Source organism: Phyllostomus hastatus, unplaced genomic scaffold (genome assembly GCF_019186645.2).
Source record: "Phyllostomus hastatus isolate PE091 unplaced genomic scaffold, TTU_PhHast_1.1 phas_scaffold_1066, whole genome shotgun sequence".
Taxonomy (NCBI): Eukaryota; Metazoa; Chordata; class Mammalia; order Chiroptera; family Phyllostomidae; genus Phyllostomus; species Phyllostomus hastatus.
The window spans coordinates 8,532,235-8,548,433 of record NW_025334004.1 but is presented as its reverse complement, the minus strand read 5'-3'; the positions used below and the strand labels follow the sequence as shown (position 1 = coordinate 8,548,433).

General features: G+C 48.6%; 1 protein-coding gene across 1 annotated transcript in view; it reads right to left on the bottom strand.

Moving 5' to 3' along the window:
• LOC123829142 (cytochrome P450 2C19-like) overlaps positions 1-15,923 on the bottom strand; it is a 68,126-nt gene extending 52,203 nt beyond the window's left edge. Inside the window, exons 1-3 of the mRNA XM_045854698.1 lie at positions 15,689-15,923; positions 7,078-7,240; positions 6,753-6,902 (exon numbers count right to left, since the gene is read on the bottom strand). Coding sequence (XP_045710654.1) covers positions 6,753-6,902; positions 7,078-7,240; positions 15,689-15,850 — 475 coding nt within the window. The 5' untranslated portion in view covers positions 15,851-15,923. The remainder of the gene's footprint in view (positions 1-6,752; positions 6,903-7,077; positions 7,241-15,688) is intronic.
• Positions 15,924-16,199: the final 276 nt, after the last annotated feature.

The following is a 16,199-nucleotide window of genomic DNA, read 5'->3' as shown; positions in this document are numbered from 1 at the left end:
AATACCCAGTCTTTACGCTGTCTGTATTCTTCTAGGTTTGAATTTTTGCTTGTTTTGTTGAAACTGTAAGAGTAGTTCTGAGCAGGTCCCTAAGTGGAGCCCATTGGGTAGGATCCTAAGGGATTGGGAGAACTACTGTGCTAAGTCGACATACAAGAATCCCTTGATTAAGCAGTTAATGGTTTATTATTGTAACACGGTGTGGCCTACTTATGTTTTGGGTGATGAGCTGAGATGGCCAGTGAATGATTCTTTGAGTTACTGCATTATTGCTAGATTGAAACAGTATTGCAGGTGATATGAACTATCGGAAGAGTTACACTATCTTAATGCATTTATAATATTGCACAACAGCTTTGTGCCAGAGACAGAGAAGCGTGTGATGGTCCAGAAGGGAAAAGTGGTCTCAGAACCCCTCCCTGATAGTCGAACACAGGAAGAGAGAGAGAATGAGGAGATAAACCTCATTAATGCTCTGAACCCAGGGAATGGGGGCTCACAGGCAGGGGGGACTCCAGTGGTGCTGCGACCTCCCCAAGAGGTGGGGGCCGCCACGACTCCCCAGCCCTTGCAGGTGGGAGAGGTCTCCACCACAGATCCGAGAGTTGGCTCCTCTAGCCATCCCCACCAGCAGGTGGGAGGGGGCCCCTTGGCTCTAGAAACCAGAGCCGACGGGCTGTCGCCATCTTTACAGGTGGGCGCATCCTGGGTTCTGCCTCCACCTTCACAGGTGGGAGGGGCCTGCGCACTGCCCCCGTGTGTGGCACCGCAGCCCCAGTGGGCGGGGGCCGGCTCTGGAGTCCCTGCACCCCAGCAGGTGCACGGGGCCTGCGCTTGGCTTGCTGGGGCTGCAGCCCACCCTCCGTGGTGGGTGGGGGTTAGCCCCCGGGCTCTGCCGCCGCCCCAGCAGGTGGGCGGTGCCTTCCAGTCCACTTTGAGTCCCCAAGCCGGATCCACGCTGCCCCAGCAGGCGCGGGTGGCCTGCGCTTGGCCTGATCCGGCTGCGGCCCACCCGCAGGGGGTGGGGGTCAACCCGGGAGCCCCGCCGCCACCCTCACAGATGGGCGGGGCCTGCGCCTCGCTTGCTCTGCCAGCAGCCCAGCCACAGGGGGTACGGGTCAGCTCTGGAGTCCCGGGTGCCCCAGCAAGTGGGAGGCGCCTGTGCTTTGCCTCTGCCCAGCCCCCTGTGGGTCAGGGGCGTGTCTGCGGGGCACTGCCCTCCGCAGGTGGGAGGAGCCTGTCCCCCTCTGCAGGGTGAGGCCTTGGGGCACCACCCTCCGCACGTGGGAGGCGCCTCTGAGAGGGCACCACCTTCACAGCTGGTGGAGGTTTCTACACCTCCAGCCTCACACGGGATGAGAACTACCACTGCTGGGGTACCTCCCCCTGCACAGGCGGTGGGAGCCACCTCAGCACTGTCTCCTCCCACAACTGACCCTGAGTGGAGATTGCAGAGCCAACTGCTTCACCTCCACCTGCTGAGGAATGTGTCTCACCCCCCAGAACTAGCCAGGGCACCTCCTATAACCCGGGAGCCTCCAAAGGTGTAGCCAGCCAATACCCTTTGAGGCAATACCCGATAGGCGGAATAAATGAAGAAGGCCAGCCCGCTGGTTACTATTGGGCTCATACTCCGTTCTCCACTTCCGACTTGCTGAACTGGAGGAATGCCAATCCCTCATGTAGGAGTGATCCTCAGAAGATGGCAGATCTTATTGCCTCTGTTTTTGCCACTCACCACCCAACCTGGGCAGACATACAGGCCCTCCTGAACATTTTGCTAACAGCAGATGAAAGACGGTTGGTTCTAAGTAGGGCTGATCAGGAGGCCCAGCGTCTCCACGATGAGGGCACCAAGGGAATTCTTAACCCAGTGGAGGCAATTCCTCGGGTGGACCCTAAGTGGGACCCGAATAGCAGAGATGGCTTAACCTCTTTAAGACACTATAGAAGGTGCATATTGGAAGGACTTAGGAAAGGAGTGCCCAAGCAGAGGAGTCTGAATATGATACAGACTCTCCAGCAGAAGCCAGATGAGGATCCTTCTGAATTTTTAGAAAGGATCTATCAGGCATATAGGAAGTACACTGATGTTGATCCAGAGGCACCAGAGAATGTGAGAATGATAAACATGACTTTTATTGGGCAGAGCGCTCCGGATATCAGGAACAAACTTCAGCGTGTAGACGGAGTACTGGGAATGAGCTCCTCCCAGCTAGTGGACATAGCCTTTAAAGTCTACAATGCCCGGGAAGCAGAGAAGGCAAAACAGGCCACAGTGTTTTTGGAGTTAGCCCAGGGAAACCAAAAGAAGTCGGGCCCTGGGGCAGAAAAGGGAAACTCATCGGGTGCCCACCACCGGGCCAGAGGCAAAAGGGGCCCTATGGAGAAGAAAGGTGCACTAGGCCGTAATCAATGTGCCTGTTGCAAGGAAGAGGGGCACTGGAGGAATGAGTGCCCACATCGCAAAAGGGAAAGTAAGAATCCAAGTCGAATGATGGTGAGGCAAGAAATGGAAGATGACAAGAAATGAGGAGGCCCAGAGGCTCCATTGGACATCTCAAAACCCCTCCGAATTTCTGTTTTAGGTACACCCCCTCTGGATTTAGAGCACGAGGCACGAATTAAGCAATATGTACAGCATTTAGGGCAGACACTAACCATTTTGCACAAGTTTGCTCATTGCGGGTCTGTCTACCCCTCTGATGAGTCCTTGCACCCATTCCAGCCAGGGGACCAGGTCCTACTAAAGACCTGGAAGAGCCAAGGCCCTGAACAGCAGCTGTCTGAACAGTGGACTGGTCCCTATGATGTCCTGTTGACAATGCATTCCTCCCTGAAGCTGATGGGAATTAAGCCCTGGATTCACCACACACGGGTAAAACGTGCACCGCCGAAGGGAGACAAAGACCCTACTGCTGCAGCTGAGGCAGAAAGGGAAAGCTGGACCTGCACTCCGGAGGAAGGTTTGAAATTCCTCTTCCGGAAAGAGACAACGAATCCCCGTACAGGGTGACAGTGTTTGTCATGTCATAAAAGTGTGTGTAAAGCTAGAGACTTTTAGCTGCCATGTACTGAGTTCAAGTATAGTCCTTCCCAGTGTGGGAAAGAAACCAGGATTAAAAGAGAATGATAGTTAAATATGAGTAAGTAAAATTATGTGCAAAGGTTGTGAAAGTTTTAAACCTGGAGTAGAGGAAACCTGAACTACTTGTTTTATGGTTTCATGGGAAAAGAGCAAATTTCTCACATTGGTTTTGTTTCTGATCAGAAACCTTCTATACTTTAAGACCTAGGAAAGGTTGCTGTAACTGGTTGGGGAGAATGCCTTTGCCAGTCAGGACCCAGGAAGGGTCATTTGGGGCTGAGTGTTTCAGCCAGAGGCAAAGGGGGCATGTCTCTGCCATGAGACCGGATCAGAAGAGAGCAAGTCTCTGCCATTGGTGTTGTTTCTGATCAGAAACCTGTATTTGAGGACCTGTGAAAGGTCACCTGTAACCGGTTGGGGAGAAGGCCTTTGCCACGCGGGACCCAGGAAGGGTTGTTTGGGGCTGACAAGTGCTTCAGCCAGAGGCAAAGGGGGCATGTCTCTGCCAAGAGACCGGACCTGAAGGAGCATGTCTCTGCGAGGCACCAATGGATGCATTGGTGCAAGAGAATGCTTCTACCTGTGTATTATTCTGGAACTCTATGTTTGGATTTTGCTCTGTATCTGCTCTGCAAAGGAAATTGAGGATCCCAGGGAAGGTTGAAACTGTACACTCTGCAAGAAAGTGCACAGGGGAAAGTGTAAGATGTGTAAATGAAGAAGGCGTATGAAAGAAAGATGAGAGGGTTTGTGAATGTTGCAGAAGGTCTGTGGAAGTGAAGGTTTTGAGAAGCCTGGTGGATATCAGGAGGGAAAGGATTTTCCTTCACGCTTTGTATTTTTCTCCCTACCTGATCCCTCCAGAATTTGGCATTCTGAAGAAGTGAGTGATAATATAAGGTTTCTTTGCATAAAACCAATAAGACCGGTCGTTAATAGTGGTTTTGTTAACCGAGACTTTGACTGGAATGTCACGCCTAAAGGAAGCATGTATGGGTTCTGATCGTCACCAGAAAGCCCTGAGGAACTGGGATTGACTTGTGAAGCTAGCGTAAGCCCACGAAAAAGCCTGGTACTTTGGTTGGTTGTGTGGTTCATGGCAGTCTTTCCAGGGAAGGAACGAAGGTTGCTTTCCTGAAAGATGGCCAAAAGGAACCTGTAAGTACAATGGAAGCCTCAAGGATTTGAGTGAAACAACTGGTACAGGTGAAGCCAGATGGCAAATGTGTGGCTCTGCTTCGGTGCCCCAGGGGCGGACTGAGAAGTCAATCTAAAGGCTCCCTGTGTGAGTTCCAGCAAGGTAGACTCAAGGATCATAAGTGATCCAGGCTGCTCTTGGTGTGTTTATGCAAACAAACAGTCAAAATTAAAAGTGGGACTCAAAGTAGTCCCTGTAATAACAGTGAGGGTGATCTTAAGGAGAAAAATTGTGGTTCAAGGAAAATCACAATGCTTAGTATTGGACATCAGAATGGTGCAGCTAACTGTCTTAAAAGTTTGTTTTCATTTGAAAGTTGAAACTGAGTTTGTAATATCACCAAAGATGTACAATTTACAGGTACGGAGGACCTGTGAAATTGCTATTGCTAAATGTTATTGCAGGAAGAACCTTGCAATTGAATGTCTTCCCAAAAGACAGTCTCACAGGCACAGAGACTGGTTTGGGGATTGTTGTGTGAATTAACCTGTGTGTTCTTCTGTTTTCATAGGGCATATGCCTATGACTTCATTACCTGAGTAATTGGTTGAATGAGTGAGTGAATATAAACCTTAAAGAGCCCATTTTCATCATTACCCCCCGAGACTCAATGGTTTGGCTGAACTGAGTGGTTGGGGTTGGTGAATGGTTTGGGCGGTCTGTGGGCTTCACTTTAGAACTAATTTTGTCTTTTCTGTCTTGATGGCTTGGACAGAAAGGGCCCCAGATATCTGAAAGGAGGGAAATCCTAACATATTCCCCTCAGCCCGAGTGAAGTATAGTGGGCCACAAGTTTCAGATAGGTGTAGCATGCCTTGTACACCTTCCTCCAGATAAGCCATTCTTTACTTAAGCCCCTGCCTTTGTCATTTAGTGGTTATGATTTAATTGTGCCTTCCAATTCTTTCCAACTCTGTCAACTCCAGAATATGACCAGGATGCCAATGGTCCAGTAATGCCAGCCTTTGGACACCGAGCCTGCGACTTCCTGGTGACAGCCAACTGACCAGGATTCTGTAAGGTCCTTCCCCTTATAGGAAGGACTCCCTCCGTGCTGCACCTCCCCCCCCCTTTTCAGGGCACCCATGACCCATGGGTGGGTAAAACAATGTCCATTCCCAGGTGGAATCAGTTACAAGAAGATGAGATCTTCGTCCATTGTCCTTTAAAAGAATTTAAAGTGGGTGTATATCTGAAAGGAGGGATAAAAAACTGTTACAGAACACAATAAGGGGGGGCCTGGGACGATATACTATTATTGAAAGAAGGCCCCAGGTCCGTTATGTCCGCCGCTAGAGGAAAGACATCTCTCAATGCCAGAGATTCGTGAAAAGGAAAGGAAATGTTTATTTAATGCTATACTAACTTAAAGTAGTGACCTAATGTCTTTATCAAAAATCCTAAAGTCCCTAAAAACACCCACAAACACACACAGTCCTTCCTTCTTTCCCCCTTTGCCCAGTCCAGAGTACCGTATCTCAGGAAAGGAAATAGAAGTCCATGGCTCAGGCAGTCCTCTGGTTCTTAGTTAGTCTTCCATCTCGACCGGGAGACCTCCCTGGGTTCCCAGCACCCTCGGCTGAGTTGCCAGGATCTCTGCTAAAACCAGGTGGTGATTCCCCCTTCTAAAGCTGTGGGGGTCCCCACTCTGGCACAGGCACGTGGTCCTCTCTCCCAGGGCCACGGGAGTCTCCACTCTGTCAAGGCCATGTGGTTCTCCCTCCTCAGGGCTGTGGGAAGGGAGAGTCCCCACTCTGTCCAAAGCCGCGTGGTTCCCCCTCAATGGCTGCCGTGTCTGGGTTTAAATCCCCCGTGCCAATCTTCTTCTGCAGCCCCATTTCTGACTCCTCCCACACTCGGGCACACTTGCCCTCAATCTGCTGTCTTCTCCAGCTTTTCTGGTCGCCATCGTGGGTCTGGGCAGGTGTCACCCCATGTCATGGAGCCAATCTTCTCCCAGCTCCCACGCAGGCACTGTAACTCAGGGGACCTGCCCCCCAGTCACATCTTGGGGGGGAGATCCCTTTCCATCCCCCTGGCCTTGAGCATGGCCATAGCTATTTAGCATATCTAAGTGACCAGCCAAAGGCTATAGGTATGCTAAATGACCATGCCATGGATTAGCTGCAAAGCTGCCCTGCATGTTCTTGCTCTGTGTGTCCCTTCCCCCAACTCACACCTGTGGGGGAAGGGGTGAAGACACCTTAAAATCTCCTGGACACCTTAAGTTCTGGACCCCATTTCAAATGCCTATTTGGGGTCCGCCCTCTTGGCTGCACCCTGTAACATCTGCACAATCATGGGAGCACATGCAAGGAAAATAAACACACAACCCTGCGTGCTTCACATGGGGGCTGACACCACCACCCATAGGAAAGATTTGACCACCCCTGAAATGTTTCCAAGGATGTCACTAGGGAACACAACAGTCTGTTAAGATCAGTTATGCTGTATACAATCACCCACCATTGGTTTTTCTCAGCTCCTCCACAAGGCAGTGGGCTTCCTCTTGAACACGGTCCTCAATACTCCTCTTGACCATCCCCAAATTCCGCAGGGTCATGAGGGAGAAGCGCCGCATCTCTTTCCATCCATTTCCAGTGCTAAAAATGACTCCTAGCAGGAGGGGAAACAGAAACTGACACCGAGGTGCTAGGCAAGGAGTTGTAATCTGACACCTGGCAGTCACATGCAAGAGCCAAGATCTGCTGAAGAGATCTTTAACTTCCTGTTGTCCATCCTCTCCACCCTCATTATATTACTGAACATATATGGGCACATAGGCACCTACCTTGTCCTTTGTTAGCTTTTTCAACCACTGGGACACTTCCTCTGCCAGAGAACTCCTCCCCCCGATCAATCAGGGCATCCTTCACTGCCTCATATCCATGCAGCACCACAGTGGGCCTCCTCCCAAAGTACACAGTGAACACTGGGCCATAGACTTTGGAGAGCTGCCAAGTGGAAAGGAGGTGCAAATATTATCAAAAGAAGTCCCTCTTTGACAATATATTATGCCTAATTCAAAATGATATTAGCATCCTGTATTTATGTGTTTATTCTGTGACATAGCCCAATGTATTTTTGAAATTAATACATAAATATAAGGGTGATTGTGACTAGCTGCCACTTATATGCCCACAAATGGGCTGGGTAATTTGTACACATATTAATTACAATTAACCCTCAAAACAGGATCATCAGGAGGTTCCTTTGCTGCTATTACAGAAAAGGAAACTGATGTCAGAGAATTTCTTTTTTTAATGATTTTATTTTTAGTGAGGGGGAAGAGAAGGAGGGAGAGGGAGGGAAACATCAATGTGTGGTTGCCTCTTGAATGCCCTCAACTTGGGACCAAGCTCCCAACACAGGCCTGTGCCCTGACTGGAAATCAACTGACCACCCTTTGGTTCACAGGCCTGCACTGAATTCATTGAGCTACACCAGCCAGGGCTGATGTAAGAGAATTTCAATTCATTGTCAGTATCGCCTAGCTACTATGTAGAAGATCAAAATTTGAACCTCTTCCTATTCAACCTCTGATAGTTGAACAATATATCAATCCCCAATAATCACCATAGAAACAATACTCAGCTGACTGCATCAGGATCACTGGTGGAGCCTTTGTCATCAGAATTCTGATTCAGTAACCCTCTGATAAACGTGAGAAATGTATGCTTTAAAAAATATATCCCACATTGACGAGTGCTCACCTGCCTGCAGTGAGCGCAGAATGCTATGGATGGCTCGTCGAAACACAAGAAAAACATACACAGAGACAACCAGGTCCTGTGGGGGAATAGGGACAGAATGGCCACCCTCTCTCTTGTGGGGAGAGCACCCTGTCTCCATTCCCAAGCAGATTTTTATTGAGAAAACAGACTTAGTTTGTGGATTCACAGTCTGGCAGAAAAGATCAAAAGATGTAGGTAACTTACAAAGGTGCAGACAGAACACTGCTGTGATTCTGGGCAAAGTTTGGGGTCTTTAACATATGAAAAGACTACAGGTTCCAAAAGTTTCCTGCCTGTGCCTTTAAATTCCAAGTTAATAACATCCTCCAGCAAACAGATCTCACAGTGTTACAGGGTGCAGCCTAGAGGGGGGACCCTAAATAGGCATTTGAAATGGGGTCCAGAACTTAAGGTGTCCAGGAGATTTTAAGATGTCTCCACCCCTTCCCCCACAGGTGTGAGTTGGGGGAAGGGCACACAGAGCAAGAACATGCAGGGCAGCTTTGCAACTAATCCATGGCATGGTCATTTAGCATACCTATAGCCTTTGGCTGGTCACTTAGATATGCTAAATAGCTATGGCCATGCTCAAGGCCAGGGGGATGGAAAGGGATCTCCCCCAAGATGTGACTGGGGGGGCAGGTCCCCCGAGTTACAGCACCTGCGTGGGAGCTGGGAGAAGATTGGCTCCATGACATGGGGTGACACCTGCCCAGACCCACGATGGCGACCAGAAAAGCTGGAGAAGACAGCAGATTGAGGGCAAGTGTGCCCGAGTGTGGGAGGAGTCAGAAATGGGGCTGCAGAAGAAGATTGGCACGGGGGATTTAAACCCAGACACGGCAGCCATTGAGAGGAGAACCACGCAGCCTGGAGAGAGTGGGGACTCTCCCTTCCCGCAGCCCTGAGAGAGAGAACCACACGGCCTTGACAGAGTGGAGACTCCCACAGCCCTGAGAGAGCGAGATCCACGTGGCTTTGGCAGAGTGCAGACTCCCATGTTCCTGGGAGAAAGGACAACGTGCCTTTGCCAGAGTGGGGACCCCCAGAGCTTTAGAAGGGGGAACCACCACCTGGTTTTAGCAAAGATCCCGACAACTCAGCTGAGGGTGCCGGGAACCCAGGGAGGTCTCCCAGTCGAGATGGAGTACTAACTGGGAATAACCAGAGGACTGCCTGAGCCATGGACTTCTACTTCCTTTCCTTAGATACGGTAGTCTGGACTGGACAAAGGGGGAAGGAAGGAAGGACTGTGTCTATTTGTGGGTGTTTTAAGGGACTTTAGGATTTTTTGATAAAGACATTAGGTCACTACTTTAAGTTTGTATAGCATTAAATAAACATTTCCTTTCCTTTTCATGAATCTCTGGTATTGAGAGACGTCTTTCCTCTAGCGGTGGACATAATGGACCCGGGGGCTTCTTTCAGTAATAGTATATCGTCTCAGGCCCCCCTTGTTGTGCTCTGTAACAACAGGATCTTGCATATTCTATGTTCCAGGCCTGATTACCCCAGGGTCCGCCATTTTGGTCTGGACTACACCACCCCTGCAGGCCTGAGAAGGGCAGGAGACAGAGGCAGCCAGGAGACTTGGATTTCTCACATCTAAGAACAAAGACTCAGGCTTTGACAAAGCCAAGGGGGCGGGGGTTGATGTCAATCACCCCTTCATTTCCACAGCCCTGTGAGTTTCTTCCCTTAGGCATTCCCAAGTGATCGCGTCTGTCTTAGATTCATTCTCTTTCTTAGAGAATAGTTACCCATCATTGACTGCCGACCATGCAAAAGGGAAGCCAGGCATTAGAACAGGCAGCATTCATGCCAGGGAAATAAGTGTTGTCTCCTTAGTGGCTCCTGGTCTGGAGGTCTTTCACTCAGCCTAAGTCATGGGGGGTTACAGCTTCCTGAGACCAGGCAGGGCGGTCCCCAACACCACATGATTCTAATGCACAGCCTACTTCATGATCAACTGGCATTACTAACACAGAGGAAGGTGAGCACCACAGAGTCAGAAGCAGGGACGGCAGCAATTCAGGGATGGACAGTTTTGTGCTGGCTGTGGCCAAAGGGTCCTGTTCCCAAGAAATCAGCCCTGAGAACTTTTTTCTTTCATTCACTTATACTGTTTCTAGTCCCAGAGCTTTCCCCTTCACACCAGGCTTAATTTGCTTCCTCGAAGAAGTGGAGTTTTATGGCTATTCTGAACAAAACACATCATTTACATAGATCACTTCTTTTTAAATTAAATTTATTTGGGTAACATGGTTAATAAAATTATACAGGATTCAAATGTACAACTCTGTGACACATTATCTGTATACTGTATTGTGTGCCCAGCACTCCAAATCACATATTCTTCAAATGACTTCTTGAATGACATCTTTAATCAAAAACACTTTCCTTAACATTTACCTCCAGCTAAAAATCATCAAATGATGGGGAAACAGGAAAGGGTGACAGATCTTCTGTCTTTTGCTACTTTATTATTTTGGTTCTAGCATAGAGAAACCTAACGTACCTGTAGGGAAAATGGAGTCAGTCAGGATCCCTCACCCAGGTGTCCAGGCAACTAAGATAAACAGTATTCCCATGAACTTGAGAATGGGCCCACATGTGCAGAATCACACTTTGTTATCTAATATCTTGGCACCCTACTGGCCCTGTGTGCATCTAGTATATAAGGGAGTTGGGGCATCATGTGGCACAACATGCAGCTTGCAGCATGTGTGGATTGCCCCACCCTTGAATATAGGCATGGCAGGCATTCCCATGACTCTGAAAATTTTTTTCTGTCTGCCTGAATCCTGTATGCCCAGCCTTGACCGGCTGCAAGACAATTGGTGCCCTGGGAAGGATTTACCGCAGTATGCTATGAACATGGAGGAGCCTTTGGGACCCCAAGAGGGGGGCCAGGAATGGTGGCTGGTGCCCAGTATATGGTATCCAGTGGCAAGTCTCCTCACAGCATGGGCTCCCCCCTAGAAGTAGCCTGATGTTAGTGGCACAGCTGATATGGTAGAGAAGGTCCTGCAGGTGGTAGGTAGGTGAGACCCTAGAAAAGCCCAGCCTCTGGCCAGCCATGGGGGATGTGGACTGGGTGTTTCTTTCAGCTTTGTGAGCTGAGATGGAGACTGCCCTTCCTGTTGCAACAATGTTACAAGAACTTCAAGGAAGAGAGGAAGCCTTGTAGGCTAGGATATGTGCCATGAAGGAAGACCTCTGAGTGGCAGAGTCATGGAGATACCCCTACACAACAGTAGTGGACAAGGCGGAGGAGGACCAAGAAGAATCAAGTTCCCTGCACCTTCCCCAGTAGTGCTACAAAAGATGAAGTTGCAGCAGCCACTGGTGCCTGGTGGAGATCTGGCTTGCCCTGTTCAGGTGGTTGAACATACAACTTATCGCCCCTATATGCAGGCTGAACTGGTTGATCTCATGAAACGGTTTTGCCAATGACTCAGGGAGCCATTAGCAGTGTGGCTCTTATGTGTTTGGGATCTAGGGATGGATAGGATCATGTGCACTGATAATGAGACAGAAAGGTTAGCTTCTATCACAACTCACCTCTCCATGTGCAAAAGGCTACAGAATAGCCGGCGGCATGGAAGGACACAGGGATCACATTCCTTGTTGGAGTGGGTCATGGCAGCTATTCATATAGTCTGGATGGATGCAGGAGTCATGCAAATAGCAGTCCTTTGCACACTTAGTGCAAATCCTTGGGAGTTGAGCATGTGCCAGGATATGTTCAATCCCAATACTCATGGCCCTGATGATGAAGGTTTTATGGCAGGGATGCAGAATCTAGTGTTGTAATATACCCTTTCTGCCTCTTCTGGATCCTTCACAGCGAACCTGGCCCCATATGTCAGAGGTCACATCAACTATGTCACCACAATTGTGGTGAGTTTTGGGGAGGCAGAGACTTGCTGGCAGCAAAATGGAGAGAAGATAGTGTCCCACACTTCCCCTCTCAGTCAAACAGCGTCCCCGTGCAAGTAACCAGGACACAGATGGTATCTGACCTTTCAGGGGCTGGAATAGATTCAACTGAGACTGATAGGAAGACAGATGCCTACTTATTAGAACTTTGGAAACAGTTGTGAGCTGGCCAATGTTTTCTTCAGTCTGAAAAGAAGGTAGTGAGGAGGAAGCCTGGGGATACCACCTGAGAAGCCCTTCCAGTTTTGCTAAAACACCACCTTGCTGTGCCAATCTCCTAAAAAGAGGGAGGAGATATCCTTTGGACATTTGAATAAGGTGCAGGCCGAGGAACCTGTCTACAGGGGACAGATGGGGACCAGAGGCCACATGTAGAATTGGCTATTCATTGGTCCCCTACAAATCTGCAGTGGGTCCTGGCCTTAGTACATGCTCCTGTATGGAAACTCTGACAAGTTCCCAGGGCCTGAGGCCGTTACTGATGGCTATGGGGGACACAGTGTTTGGGTGAACGCTGTACACTTCTCCCTGGGCATTGGATGACTGCCACCCCCTTGAGTAAACTGTTTATGTGTCCCCTATTCCCGAGCATATCCTGAGTATTGATGTCCTCTGAGGACTGTGGCTATACACCACTGCAGGAGAGTTTCACCTGAGGGTGCAAGTGGTAAAAACAATTCTGTGGGAACATGCTAAGCAACTTCCCCATTCAGTTGCCTCCCCCACAATAGGTGAAGCCATATCTGTTGCCAAGGGGACATGAGGAAATTAGGGCAACTATAGGAGAGTTGGAAAAGGTGGGGATAATTAGGGCTGCTCACAGTCCCTGTAACCCGCCGTGTGGCCAGTGAGGAATCCAGATGGCCCATGGAAAATGATGGTAGATTACCAGGACCTTGGTAAGGTCATTTCCCCAGTGCATGCAGTGGTCCCTTCTGTGGTGGACTTGATGGACTGGTTAACAAATGAGCTGGGAACTTACTACTTTGCATCTGATTCTATGGGAAGTTACCCTGTTGGGTCCTATTACCTATGTAGATAAAAAATCTACTGCTCCTGCTTCTATAGAAGAAGTGGAGGCTAGCTCCTCCCGTGAAGGGCAGGCACCTATTCTCTCAGATGAGTGGGACACTGATTGGTCCAGCAGGGGCCAGCCCCCTGTGTGGAGGCTATAACAGGATCTGCCCCCAGGATAGTAAGAAGCACTTATCCCATTGCAGGGTGGGTTGGAGACTGGATAGCCAAGCCTTGAAGTGGAATGGCTCAGACACCCATGTTACTAAATGAGGAGCTTATCTGTAACAAAGGAGTACTCTGTCCACTAGCTCCCCACAGGCTGAGTTGCAGGAAGTGTTAGGTCCCATTACCTATGTAGATGAGAAATCTACTGCTGCTGCTTCTATAGAAGAGGAAGCTAGCCCCTTCCATGAAGGGCAGGCACCTATTTCCTCAGATGAGTGGTATACTGATGGGTCCAGCAGGGGCCAGCCTGCTATATGGACTGCTGTGGCAATTCAACCAGAAACAGACACAATCTGATTTGACACTGGACTAGGTCAGAGTAGCCAGTGGGCAGACTGCAAGCTGTGTGGCTCATGGCTGCCAATGAAGCACTGCCCCTGACTATTTGCACAGATAGTTGTGTGGTACACCAGTGGCTAACATGGATCTCTACATGGCATGCAAATAAATGGATGGTTATGCATATGACATTATGGTGAGAGGCCTTCTAGGAAGATCTATGGGAATAGGGCCATGAGAACAAATCACTGTATATCATATGACTGGGCATGCACCTCTTGCTTCCCCTGGGAATGATGAGGCTGACACTCTAGCCAAGGTGCAATGGCTGGAAACTGTGCCTACTGACCTATCAGAAACAAAAGTAGCCCAGTGGCTATACCATCACTTCTTACATGCTGGGCAGATCATCTGCTCTACTATAAAAGGCTGATGGTTCCCTGGCTGGCATAGCTCAGTGGATTGAGCTCGGGCTGTGAACCAGGCATGGCAGGTTTGATTGCCAGTCAGGGCACATGCCTAAGTTGCAGGCCAGGGCCTCCAGGAACCGCACATTGATGTTTCTCTCTCTCTCTCTCTCCCTCTTTCTCTCTCTCTCCATTCCCTCTCTAAAACATAAATAATAAATAAAATCTTTAAAAAAACACACAATTAAAAAGAAAAAGGCTGGTGGTTACCTGCCACCTCAGCAGAGGCACAGGAAGCTTATGATACCTCTGTTGTCTGTTGACAACAACATCCCTGGAGGCCTGTGGGCACATGGTTCAGAGTCGAGTACTGCTGACCAGTGGCAGGTTGTTGTAATTTGACCCCTACCTAGTTCAGAGGGCTATAAATATGCCATCCATGTGTGGACATGGCTACTGGACTCTTAGCAGCATACCCTGCGTGCCACCTGGATCAGAGAGTGGCAATCACTGTGCTGGAGAGTTTCCATGCTGCTTATGGGAGATCCTTGATCATTGAAAGTGATCAGGGGGCACATATTACAGGGGCCTTGGTGCATCAATGGGCCCAAGACCTTCAGATTGACTGGAAGTTCCACATGGATTATCACCCCAAGCCGCTGGAATGATCCAATGGTACATTGGTCTCTTAAAGCAGGGCCTGCACACCACAGCTACCACCCCTACACTGGGGGGATGGACAAAACACTGTGGACTGTCCTCCAAACTCTTAATGAGAGGAGTCAGAGGGGTGGCCCATCTCGTGGAAATGTTACTCCACTGGACTGCTGCCCCAATTCAGCTGCAGGTACAGACTAAGTATGTTTTCCTGAAACCAGGCATGGAAAACAAGGAAATATTCTCTTGCCTGTCTCTGAGGGGTTGGAATGAGGGCAAGCAGCCACTTGGACAAGGTAATATAAAAAAAAACACATGCAATGGGTGGCCCTTGTTGCCCCTGGGGCACAAGTGGTATAAAAATCTTGCAAATAGTGCTCTGGGTGATTAAGACATGGCCCCCAATCTTAAAGGTGACATACCCAGGGCCAGTAGATCATGAAATGCTTCTAAGTGGCAGCTCTGTGATATCTTTATGGTCCATTATGAGTTCTCCTTTGTTGGTGCAAGTAGATACTGAACCCCCAATGGAGGCATGAAAAGTATAGTATTCACACCCAAGAAGGTCCCCTCTGCTGGCCACTGTTTTATTGACTGACCAGAAACTTGCTTGTATATTGCCTGAAGTTCATGATTTGCCATTATTAGTTTTAATAACTGCTTTGTCTTTTTGTCTCTACACGGTGCAAACTAACACCTTAGTGGACTGGGTGCACACCCATGTCTCACTGGCTAACCAATCAATGTGCTGGGTCTGCACTGAAATTGTCCTGAGCACATCTGCTGGCCTCCCATTGTGCATCTCTCCAGGTTCTGTCTCAAATTAGACTTGGTTACAACACCAGTGGAACAGTGCATATTCCTTATGGAACGCGACCTGGACTGACTTCTATGCTGGGGGGAAGCAGTGTTATGACCAGCCCAGGCCTCACTCATTAAACATTATTTTCTTTCATTAGTCTTATTGATGAGAAACTAAAAATAGTACTCCATGGAGAGAATTTGCTGTACAATGACATATATAATAGTTTTAACATATTATGGTTTATTTACATGTATTTTAAGAAATACATTATATTAAAAAATAGACATTAATTTTTGTACCCTTTGCAAGCTGCGGAAGGAAATAAAACATACTCACATTACTTAAGGATTTGCTGATGTTCTTCACATCCAACTGTAGCATATTTCCAATAATTGGCAGAGGTGTGGGGCCTGGTGGAAGTTTCGCTTTTCCTTTCCACAGTGAAAGGAGAAGCAAACAGCAGAGACAGAGCACCAGGACCACAGCTGGGTCCATCATAGCTATCTCTTCTTACTGAGTCAACTGGGAGCTTAAAATCCAAACATCTATAAGACCCTCTGCTTCATAGTATGTGCCTTTTTGACTCTTAGGGTGAATAATTAGATAGATTGTTGACTTTGACCTTTGTTCCTGAAAGCCCCATTCTGGAGATCCTGGAGTTAACAGATTTGTGGTACAGCCAAGATACTGTTATTTTTTAACAAACTATAGGAAAGATCCCTGAAAGTATAGCCCTAAGATACTGTTTTGTTTTTTTTTTTAACCTCATGTGGTTGACAACGAGTGAAGTAATGTTTTCCTCAAAAATTTGTTCAACTTCCAATCAAGATAGTGGTGTAGGTCCACA